The following is a 12,048-nucleotide window of genomic DNA, read 5'->3' as shown; positions in this document are numbered from 1 at the left end:
GTTAATCTCACCCACCAGGTTAATCTCACTCACCAGGTTAATCTCACTCACCAGGTTAATCTCATTCAATAGGTTAATCTCACCCACCAGGTTAATCTCACTCACCAGGTTAATCTCACCCACCAGGTTAATCTCACTTGCCAGGTTAATCTCACTCGCGGAGTTAATCTCACTCACCAGGTTAATCTCCCTCACCAAAGTTAATCTCACTCATCAGGTTAATCTCACTTGCCAGGTTAATCTCATTCAATAGGTTAATCTCACCCACCAGGTTAATCTCACCCACCAAGTTAATCTCGCTTACTAGGTTAATCATTTATAATCAATCTCGCTCACTTATACAAAAGTGACCATTCGTCGATCTCTTTATATACATTCGATCAAAGCTTGTTCCCTCAACGCGATAGGTATACTCATGGTAAGTTCCAACGTATATCAATTTCTGTTATTTTGACCGATCGAGGAAGTTACATTATCCAAGATCCACCTTCTTTGATCCCAGGACCCGAGAACGAAACGCATGCGGTAAAAGTCCTCGACAAGCATTGTAGGTGTTATTTTCTTATCGGCTTCGGTTTTCCACCTTGGTGTAGGCATATTCGTACGACCAATACACGTCGATCTTGTAACCTGGTCGGGCGTTGATGTTGGTGTCATGTTGCTCTGAGACCAGGTTTGAGCTACAAAGTATGACAGAGCCTGTAGGATCTTGTAGTTGTAATCCTTGTAGGTTGCTTCGATCCCAACGAACCGTTAAGAGAGCTTCTGAAATAGGGGTCATATGGCAATCGTACAAATGTGGAATCCTTCCAATACATTAAATGAGGGACCATTAACTAAGAGGCCATTTTTGGGAGCCTCCAAGGCGGCCTATGCAAGTAAGGTGGGCTCTTGCCAATCTGTATAGCCTGCATTTTTTGGACTTTGCTATTTGCACCATGTCAATTTCAGCGGGGATAGCTATATCAAAAGTAGCAAGGTGGCGTGTATGAGTAGTGATTCATCAAGCAACATTATCAGGCTTTACCTCATTACAAGAATACAATATCGCAATACAATAACAATGACATCGTAAGCAATCAAAGAAGTATGTATGACGGAGGAAAAGAGACGTGTGGGAGTATGATGGGCGGCGACAACATCCTTTTATTGTGCATTGTGGGGCGTGGGTGTTTCTGCTTGTTTGGGATGATGCATGAGCTGATAAAGTGATCGGGCGCATATACCAGGATTAACTCTGAGGAGCCTAGTGCAATGTTGTCTATGCATAATACATCGGCCAAATAAGAGCAGGTGATAAGAAAGCTATCAATGAAACCAATCACTTGTACGCCTAATGCACAACCCCAGTTATTACAAAGGATTGTTGTCGACCTACTCTTTTCAATATTGGTATGCGTGTTTCGGGTCTCCTTTGATATCAGCAATCAAGCCTAACCTTGCATTGCGCAATCGCGGTTTGAATAAAGGATGGTGCGAGAGACATGATGAGCACCCATTTTTCCCCAAGTCGACCCAGCGTACGCCTTTGCTGCTTTTCTTTTTATTCCTCATTGCCACCCTTGACACTAGCTCCACCTCCATCTACTCAATCCAGTTCGTTCAATCGTTACATCTACCACCATGTGAGTTACCAATCGACTATCTCCCGCCAAGAGTTTATTAGATCTATATACACAGCTCTTCCAAGCTCGACATGTACTCCATTGCCAACCTGAATGCGACAAGTTCAAGTGTGTAAAAGCGTATGTCCCAACAGCGTGTACACTGCCGATGGATTACTTTATTCGAGAAAAACGCGCTATAGCAAGCAACTTTATATGAAGGTATTCAATGGGCAGGTTTTCTTCTGTATGTGTACGCGTAACCACTCATCTCTTTCTCTTGCAGCCTTGATACGCGGTTGACAGGTGAATCAGGAGCATACGTGGATAAGGTTCACCATGGGTTTGATAAGGAACAGGTATGACAGCAGGGTCAGGTTGTTTATTACTGCAGCACATTTGGATTATGGGCGTATACCACACAAGATGGATTCATTCGAAGGTGTAGTAGATATGCAGGATTAGGATAATGGTAGTGGATAGTACATGATAAATAAACCGCCTATTTTCGAGAACATGGCAAATGCAAGGTTGTTGGGGTGATATAGGAAAAGTGCATAAAGTACTCAACCTTTACCTGACGCAAAGTAAAACACTCTCGGCAAAGCTGATATTCATCACCCAACGCAAAATGGAAACTGTGTTACGCAAAGATGTAAAAAACCAAGCGCGAAGATTTGAGAAAAATCCAATCCATGTCAGTTGACAGAGCCAAACCACACATTACACGCATGCTCATCCAAATGGGGTAAGTGCAAATAAAGGCAACTCCTCCTGGTCACGAATCGCATGCAAGCTCCCGCACGCTCCCATGCCACAATTCCTGCGTCCCTGTCAACCTTGTTTATTACTTTTATCCATTTTCATGCATCACTATTCATATCATCATCATCGTCATCGTCATCATACTCAAAATAATACCTCAGTGGTTATCGATATCTATATCGGTAGAGTAACGTCCAATACGTGTCATGGCGGAAGTCTAGCCTTGTTTCAGAAAACGACGCGATCGACATTTAAAAAAGCTGGTGTTACTGGTGGTGGCTGTTGCGGAATTGATCCGAATTGTTGGGTTGCGCCGAAATATGGTTTCCGGGCAACACAATGACATCAAGCTGACCTTTTTAATTCAAAGTATGATGGCAACAGAAATACATGGAAATCTTGTCATCATAAACAGTAACAAGGGGGTTGATGATAATGATGATGAAGGGGAATTGGGGGGAAAGGGAGAATTGGTGGGAAGGCAACCACGCAGCAGCAACAAAAGAATGATACCACAGAGTGTGAGTGGGTGAGTGACAGCATGATTGCATCACTTTTTGTGCTGACGGCATGCATGCACTCTTTATGCACCATCACAAATAGATGTCATAGTAATGAGAAAAAGGGCAGGATCCGATTATGAAAATAGGGGGAGAGGAATGATGATGAGCTTAAGGAATGCAGCAGAGCAGCATTATAAATCAACGAATTGACCCAAGCGTGCGAAAACAGTAATGGTGCTGCTAGGATGATGGGTGGTTCCATAGAATCACACGGAAACAACCAATTACACAAACAAAGGATAAAGGGCCATTCATGATGCCAAAGCAACGAGATCGATGAGAACATTATCATCATCATCCCCCAATGAGAAACAGTCCCCCTGACTGACATCAGGGAAAGCATGTCATCATCTCACAGTGTCAATGCCTCGTCCAAATTTGGGCACATGACATCATTTACATCTCCCTCCGCTCCCCAAAATGTATATAAAGAGCACCTTTTTTTTGGGTTTCCTTTGTTCCACGCCACACACACTTTACTTTTTTACACACTGCTTGTTGACAAGACTTTTTTACACATACACAAACACGTCACCATGACCTCTTCACGACAATGCATGTCTATTGATGCCATCATCTGCAACCCTCCTCACCATCATCATCATCAGTCAGCTGCACCAGCCGACGTTGCCATGACCACCACAGAGGCACCACCTTCACCTCCAGAATCCACTTTCAGCATGCCTACATCACCCCCACCATCACCTTTGATGAACAATGCATCCAAACGATCATCCACATCATCATCATCGGGTACCACTGCTGAACGTCGTTATCGAAACAAAATCGCATCCGCCAAGTATCGTGCTAAAAAACAAGAAAACATGCGCTCGATGGCAAATAAATTGGCCCAAGTGACAGCTGAAAATGCATCCCTGCAGCATCAACTGAGTCAAGCACTCGAAGACAATGAAGCCCTGCGGAGACTTTGTAAATCAATGATGACTTCCTCCCATCAACAGCAGCAGCAACAACAGCCAGCAGCATAAAAAAGTTGCGTGCCCCATCTCATCATCATCATCATCATCAATTCTACACCTCCTCCTCAACTTGCTTTTCTTTTTTTCCTTCCCCCTTTATGCACATTAGCTTACCATTTGCCCTGTTTATGTTGTCTCTCTCATGATTTTTGTATATAACCTCTCTCATTTGCATACCCCCATTTGCGTCTTCGTTTATGATAACGTTTCATAAAGCAGCTAGCATATTTCAAAAGAGTCATTATTTGTCCATGCCGAGAAGTTTGTGTAACATCTGAGCAATAATCATGACGAAACGTATCACCATGCCATTGCGAATGGTATGTACCCAAAAATATGTCTTTGTGTAACACGATCGTCAATGATGCTGCTGTTGGCGTCATGGATCGCGTAACGCCGTCATGGGAAAAAAGGGTAACCCAGGACACACATCATCATCATCATCATCATCAGCTGCATAATGATATGGATGCATGGTTGTGGTGATGGGGGGATTGCAGATCATGATGACATTGCCATGATGGATCTACTATGATGTGATGATGATGACGATGATCTCGGCTGCTGCTGCTCCGTCGTAAGTAGTTAGTAGTAACATGGTTACGACTTTGGATCTAAACTCTGATGGGAAATAAACAAACTCTTTAAAGTTCACCGAGTTTTAGGTACATACATTGGATGAAAAGTGAGCTAATGATATAACGGGTAGAGAAACCTCTGGAAATATCTAAAGTATCGTTTGGTTTACAACTACTGCAGCATGCATTTATTATGATAGGTTGATTATGCATGATAGGGGAGACTAAACTAATAGCAGCAAGTGTATGTATGACATGGACGTTGCAATCATTCGTCGGATGATGGGTCATAAGGATTGTCAAAAAAGTGTCATCAAGTGAGCCATGTATCATCATCATGCAGTGGTAATAGCTGGGCGGAGCTTATGGATGAATCAGCATGTTGTTGTCCTCTTCTTTCTTTACGACGACGACGGTTGCGAGGGCGACGAAGGATATGGATACTTCAATGTCCATGGAATAGGGTGTGTTTGTTGTATACTAAAGAGCCACATTGAAAGGTCCATCACCATTGATCATGCCGCAGTAGCAGTGCCATCTCAATTACCATACAAGTTAAGCGTTTATCTCTATGCTCGTCGTTTGACTCTCAGCACGACATCCCGCTTTTTCTTTTTGCCTCCCATGGGAAAGAAGCCAATCGTCACCAAGAGCCACATTATGAAGTTGGCCTCTCAAGAGGCAATGGCCGATCGAGAAACAGGAGCATCGAGGCGTAACAGCTGGATAGAGAACGAACCGACGCTCACTGAAGATTCAGCCAACGTATTCGACGAGTTGTGCAATGCTACCAAAGAAGGTATGATTCCAAATGGCTTTTGCTCATGTTCACGCGCTCACTCGTGTTATGTATATAGGCGATTTGGAAAAAACGGAAAGTCTCGTGCGTAACTTTGGTGCTCCTATCAATATGGTTGATAACTTTCAATGCAATCCACTTTATTATGCTTGTAAGGATGATATTGATTGGGGATGATGATGGTGAATAGGCTCTGATACTTGTTCTCTAGGTCTATGTGGTCACTATGAGGTCAGCATAGGAAAAGGTGAATGATGGTGATGATGATGATGATGATACTAATTGTAGCTTTTATGTCCAGGTTGTCAAATTTCTGCTGGAGAATGGCGGTAAGACTGGAATTCAAGAGCCCGCACTATGTGCAGCATATGCTAATCGGCATACAACACAGCTCAATGCGATCCAAACACCTTTACAGGGTAAGCAGGCATACATGCTATAAAGTGTGCTGTGGATAGCTAAATGTGATGATGGTGTTGCATAGCGAACGGTGTCTTTATGGTGCATTGAATGATAAGGTGCGTTTGTGTAAAAGATGAAAGTGATGGATGTACGTATTTAACGATTGGGGCAATATAGATTCGACGACTCTTGCGATCGTACAAGTTTTCCAAAGCAATCAATGAGAATCAGGCAAGTACTTATATACCGTTTCATGGGCGATTGCTTATCCATTGTATGAACGCTGTAGCCTTATCTTCAATTCTTGACGGATTTACACGATGATCATCCTTATCACGACCTCACCTTTGTTATATCCGACATCTTCGACGACACCGAATTCCCTGTACAACGATTTGTGATGGCTGCTCGATCCAAGTACTTTCGTGAACAGCTATTGGGTCGATGGTGGAATCAATCCACGGTGAAACTTTCATCCAAATTGGTCAATGCGACGGCATTTGCTTCAGTACTACAATATCTATATACCGGTCAGCTTGTCGATATCAATACCGATGTGTTGGAGAACATGATTTTTGTCAGCAAACATTTGCATATGCCGGATTTGCAGGCACGATGTGAGGAGTTACTACAAGAGGGGAAGACATCCAAGAATGCTTTGCGTGCACAGGATGCCAAAGAAATGGCCAAGATTCGAAACGACTATGAAGCCTTTTTGGAGACATTGTTTGCGTTTGCCGCCCATGTCAACAAGAGCGACAAGGATAGCCATCTTTATACGGTGACTCAATCATGGCTCGAGCAACCTGATGATGAAGAAAAGATAAACGACACACCATCACCACCACCAGAGGCAACCTTTGCGGATGTCGGCATTTTGATTGACAACATCGTATTCCCATGCCACAAGGCCTTTTTATGCCGCACACAGTTTTTCGATATTATGTTGGAAGGCACCTTTTCAGAAGCCGATGTCCAAACCTCATGCATTCGTTACAGCGAAGGACGCGAGTTACATTTACCCTTGGTTGAGCTTCATGAAGTATCGGCCGAAGCGTTTGGCTATGTCATGGAATACTTGTATACGGATCGATGCACCATTCCAGTGGAGGAGGCTTACGACGTATTGCTCGCAGCTGATATGCTTATGCTTGATCGTCTCAAATCCATTGCAGCTATCGCATTGACTACGCCCGATGAGCCTATACTTGATATTTACGACTTGACGCGTACGGCAGTGAGTCTCAATGTCGATCGACTTGAACAATGGTGCATTCGTTACTTTGCCGATCATCTGGATGATTACATCAAGGAAAAACGATTTCACGACCTTATTCGTGAGAGTGCTCAATCCATTGCAGGACGTGAGGAAACAGGTAAACATCTTTATTGATGGCTTAAGGAAGCTATTCGTATACTCAAGATGATGCAATGTAGATTCGATTCCTCTTATTGATGATCTACGGTACTTTTTGGGCAAGAAGTATTGCATTTTCGAAGAAGACATGAATCCAGAAGGACGTGTTTCTGAGGAATACAAGGATACATGGACTGAATTGGAGACGCTGTACAATGAAAAGTTAGAGATGCTAGATAATATCCTCGAATCGCTTGGATTAGAAGCTTAGATTAGTAGTACCACCATTTGCTTAATATACGTGGTTGAAAGAAGGGATGGCAAAAAGCAGGATGCGATGGATGGATTTGAATGAGATTAACCTGGTGAGTGAGATTAACCTGGTGAGTGAGATTAACCTATTGAATGAGATTAACCTGATGAGTGAGATTAACCTGGTGAGTGAGATTAACCTGGTGAGTGAGATTAACCTGGTGCGGGAGATTAACCTATTGAATGAGATTAACCTGGTGAGTGAGATTAACCTGGCAAGTGAGATTAACCTGGTGCGTGAGATTAACCTGGTGAGTGAGATTAACCTATTGAATGAGATTAACCTGGTGAGTGAGATTAACCTGTTGAATGAGATTAACCTGGTGCGTGAGATTAACCTGGTGAGTGAGATTAACCTGGTGAGTGAGATTAACCTGGTGGGTGAGATTAACCTGTTGAATGAGATTTTCACTCCCGACGTGTCCACAAACAATGCCCAGATCGGGATCGGATCGGGTTAAAACGAGGGGAGGAGATGAAAAAGTGCTCAGATTCCGAGGGTGTGCGTGTGTCATGCGCATGTAAGAAAGGGATCAATTCCGACAAAGATATAGATGTATACGTGTAAAAGTTTTCACTTGTGAAAGAGAATGAAAGAACATGAAAAGTAAATTAAAAAGCATGGAACGAATGATGTTGTTTATCCAATGACGATGATGTAGTGGTGGTAGTAGTAGCTTGGGGTCATGCATCATCATCCCACGGTCCGTATACTAGTGCTTGCACTAGTGTTATATGTAAACAAGCAACTTGATACAAAAGGTAAAGTGTCAAGCGATTGTGCATCCCCGATGTGCAAGTCACCATGGAGAATGTGGTGGTATATCTATAATGCGTGCATTATAGTGAGTTTGTCGTCGTTGCCAGCTTACTTGAAGAAACAAATTTCCTGCTGCCATACGCAACTCTTTCGCTCCTCCTTCACACACACACTCACTCACTTACATACGCTACACGTTTAATCCCCCCTTCTTTCTCTGGAGCAATGGCCGACTTTGACGTAATTCCCCGGGACCATCTCATGTTCAACCATGCTGTGCCTCTTCATGTGGCCACCAACCACGTCCTTCTCATCACCGATTGTCTACAACTTCCTGTCGAATTGCAAGACGGTGTTTCAAAGATCATGAAATATGCTCCGCATAAGAACTTTGTTGACGAAGGTGCTATGCAAGATAATGGGGCTGAATACCGTTGGCACTTGAGGTAGGACAAAAAAAGGCATTATAGGAGGACGACTTGAATTGATGCATCATGTTCTATTACACACAGCTTCGGATACGATCAAGAATTGCGTCCTGGACAATTGGTGGTGACGAGCAATTACTCGAGTTACAAGGATATTGCTACTGGAGATCGCTTTGAGGTCTATGTGCGGTATCATCGCAAATTGGAAGGTGAGATGGTATAGTCTAATGATCACTTTTACAAGGGATAACCAACATCTCAGCTGTGTGTAGCATTTCGTGCCATTGGACGGTTGCTAGGTGCTGCAAGGGATCTGCTGGTACTCACAGATGATCATGGTCCATTGGTCAACTTTTCAGAGCAGGCACAATTCGATACACAGGGGTAAAGAGAAGCTATGAGAAATGGAACGTAAACGATGGCAGCTGACAAAAGGATCATAGTGTCATGGTGGATTGCAGTAGAAACGGTGTGCTACGTCTTGAGAGTGTCAACACGTTATTATGCAATATGGCTCTCATGGGATTATCCATGCTTCAACTATATACCGAGGATACATATGAAGTAAGTGATTTGTCGATTACAATGTCAAATGATTTACTCACATTTCCATTTCTTGTCAGGTGGAAGGAGAACCATTGTTTGGTTACTTGCGAGGTAAGCATGGTGGATGGAGTTGCATCATTGGGCACTTGCTAATGATTGCGTATTGTTCATAGGCCGCTACAGCCAACGAGAACTAGCGACCATAGATGATTTTGCCTTTGATTTGTAAGTCATCACCAAGAAGCAAACAAGCAACATGATATCTTACCATTGCATATAGGGGCATCGAAGTCATACCATGCATTCAGACATTGGGTCACTTGGGTCAAATCTTGCAATGGCCGCATTACGCTCATCTCCGCGACAACACCGAAGTGCTTTTAGCTGAAGCAGAGACCACCTATGAATTCATTGAGAAGTTGATCAAGGCTGCAGCTGGACCATTCCGCTCAAAGAGAATCCATCTCGGTATGGATGAGGTAGGTATTTCTTTCCATATTTGAGAGGTTGTTACCATGGTACTCATGGCAATATGATACAGGCACATGGTCTTGGAGATGGACGTTATCGTCAAATCTTTGGTTACAAGGAACCCACGCGCATCTTTGTGGAGCATTTACAACGGGTGAATGAGATCTGCACACGATTGGGCTTGCAGCCGATGATATGGTCAGATAGTAAGTATATACCACCATCCCATGACTGGACCCATTGTCTAATCACATTACCCCTTTTTTTCATGCACCAGTGCTTTTTTGCTTAGGTAAGATGTGATTCGATAATGGTAATAGGCCGGGTACTCATCGATCCTTTTGTTATATGTACATAGCTGCAAAGAACAATACTTTACAAGGCTACTATGATGAAAACAACAATCCAGCGGAAGCCCCCGAGCTCGTGGAAAGCATGCCACCCAATATGGAATTGGTGTTTTGGGATTATTATCACACAAGCCCTGATATCTATGCACAAAAGTTGCAGCAGCATCGAGAGTTAGGATGTCAACAACCTTGGATCGCATGTAAGTCGTTGTCGTAGAAAATCGGAGCACTTCACATGTGTTTTTGCTGATATCACCTGGAAATGGAAACAGCTGGCGCATGGACATGGAGCCGATTCTGGACAGGACTTCCATTTACATTTGAATCGGTGCGTGCGAGCACAATAGCGGCCAAACACAAGGACAATGGCGTACGTAACGTCTTCATAACCATTTGGGGTGACGAAGGCAACGAGTGTGACATGTGAGTTTGAACATCGATATGCCAAGACAATAGTAACCATGATATCATGTACATAGCTTTTCATCTTTCCCAGCCCTTTGCTATTATGCAGAACATGGTTACACTGATCAAGATGAAGTCAACATCCCTCTCTTAAAGCGCAACTTTGGTATGTAACAAGTGGGGGATATACAATCGGCAGTGTAGTTAACAAATGACTATAGAAGGTATTTGTGGAGCGAGTTTCGATGACTGGGTGTTTGCCTCCAAGGTAATATACGATGGTGGTACATGTTCATTGTTTGATTTAGCACCCTAAGCTAACCGGAGTCTGATACAGATTGATGATACGCCTTCCGGCAATCCGATCACGATTCGTACACACTATGTTCCTAATATAAGCAAATGGTTATTGTGGGAAGGTGAGTAGTAGTATAACAAACCAGTCATAGGAATTGAAAAACGGGGGAATGTGTGCAACGTGAAGCGTTATTGCTCACATGTCATTTTATATAATTTAGACCCTTTCCTGAGTTTTCTTTCTCCACAATACGTCGACGAGGATCTGGAAACACATTATGGCGCGATCGCAGCTCACCTATTTGATGCCATCGAGGATAAGCGTGACACCCATCCATTCAATTCACGATTGGAACTTCCAGCAAGGTTGGCTATGGTGTTATCGCTAAAGTGTCATTTACGTCAACGGCTTGTGGAGGCATATCGCAATCGAGACTATGAAAGATTGTACGACCTTGCTCAGGGTAGGTTGACACGGCTGCGGGAGGAAGTGGATCGGTTGTGGCGATGCCATCGTAGCCTGTGGATGAAAATGAACAAGCCATTTGGTTGGGAAACCTTGGAGTTGCGTTATGGAGGATTGCGTGCAAGGTTGGAGACCATGTACGACCATATCATTGCTCATGTGCAGTGTATGTTGGTGCGAAAGGAACAACAGCAACAACAACATCAAAACATGGGAGGAGAGGAGAACAACAATGGAAACGGTCAAGAAAGACGTCGTTCGTCCTCAGTGGCCGAAGAGTTGCTGGATGAGGAAAATGTTCATTGGCGAATTCCAGAGTTTGATGCGGATTTAGAGTGCTTGTTTTATGGTTCACGTACCAACTTGTTGCTGGATTATGCTAGAGTAGCTACACCTTCACGCCCTGGTTAAATGAGTTTCCATAAAAGCCGGTAGATTTGAAAGTTAGACTACAAAAAAGAATAAGCTTTTTCTTTCCCTTGACATATGTATCGCATGTTTGATCCTTTACTGCACGTGGCTGTTGTCGAAAACCTTGTGTGCGTTGAAAAAATGGTGCCACAGTCTGCACCCTGTGCTCTTTTTCTCAAGGGTAGCGTACACTTTTTCCCCCAGCACAAAACTAGATATGCCATAATTGGCTCTTGCCGTACACGACAAGCTGTTATCGAAAGCGGCATCGATTACTCCATTAGTGCAAAGTACATTACCATGGTGTTGGATTCATATCGATAAGCACTTGTCAACCCGGGAGCTTTTGTGTTGCCTACCACGCGTTTGACGTGCCTTATATAAAGCAGTTCAGCTTGGGAACATGTCATGATTGATATCATATTTTTTTCTCTCTTCGCTTTTTTCACAATGTATTCCTTTCCTCGTCGTAACCAAGTCTTTGGTAAAAGATGTCAGATTTGTGGCTCCGGGGTTCATCAGACACGGGTAAGCAAACAACTTTTTATGGGCGA

At 43.4% G+C, this 12,048-nt stretch overlaps 4 protein-coding genes across 4 annotated transcripts; 3 read left to right on the top strand and 1 right to left on the bottom strand.

The window, feature by feature from the left end:
• Positions 1–562: 562 nt before the first annotated feature.
• On the bottom strand, positions 563–781 carry O0I10_012837 (uncharacterized protein; the record flags this gene model as incomplete). Its single annotated transcript, XM_058492724.1, has 1 exon — positions 563–781. One exon carries the CDS (start codon positions 779–781, stop codon positions 563–565), a length of 219 nt encoding a protein of 72 aa, XP_058336514.1.
• Positions 782–3,468: 2,687 nt separating this feature from the next.
• On the top strand, positions 3,469–3,921 carry O0I10_012836 (uncharacterized protein; the record flags this gene model as incomplete). Its single annotated transcript, XM_058492723.1, has 1 exon — positions 3,469–3,921. The coding sequence occupies one exon, from the start codon at positions 3,469–3,471 to the stop codon at positions 3,919–3,921; it is 453 nt and encodes a 150-aa protein (XP_058336513.1).
• Positions 3,922–5,114: 1,193 nt separating this feature from the next.
• Positions 5,115–7,319, top strand: O0I10_012835 (uncharacterized protein; the record flags this gene model as incomplete). Its single annotated transcript, XM_058492722.1, has 9 exons — positions 5,115–5,289; positions 5,348–5,440; positions 5,501–5,520; positions 5,591–5,618; positions 5,681–5,708; positions 5,774–5,807; positions 5,869–5,922; positions 5,981–7,067; positions 7,129–7,319. 9 exons carry the CDS (start codon positions 5,115–5,117, stop codon positions 7,317–7,319), a joined length of 1,710 nt encoding a protein of 569 aa, XP_058336512.1.
• A 1,026-nt stretch (positions 7,320–8,345) lies between these two features.
• Positions 8,346–11,494, top strand: O0I10_012834 (uncharacterized protein; the record flags this gene model as incomplete). Its single annotated transcript, XM_058492721.1, has 14 exons — positions 8,346–8,566; positions 8,633–8,757; positions 8,821–8,932; positions 8,992–9,112; positions 9,172–9,205; positions 9,268–9,319; positions 9,375–9,573; positions 9,636–9,771; positions 9,924–10,115; positions 10,188–10,338; positions 10,395–10,486; positions 10,542–10,588; positions 10,658–10,739; positions 10,839–11,494. 14 exons carry the CDS (start codon positions 8,346–8,348, stop codon positions 11,492–11,494), a joined length of 2,220 nt encoding a protein of 739 aa, XP_058336511.1.
• Positions 11,495–12,048: the final 554 nt, after the last annotated feature.

Source organism: Lichtheimia ornata (assembly GCF_029851405.1).
Source record: "Lichtheimia ornata isolate CBS 291.66 chromosome Unknown scaffold00165, whole genome shotgun sequence".
NCBI lineage: Eukaryota > Fungi > Mucoromycota > Mucoromycetes > Mucorales > Lichtheimiaceae > Lichtheimia > Lichtheimia ornata.
The sequence above is the reverse complement of the archived record's forward strand: the minus strand, read 5'-3'. Positions and strand labels throughout refer to the sequence as shown.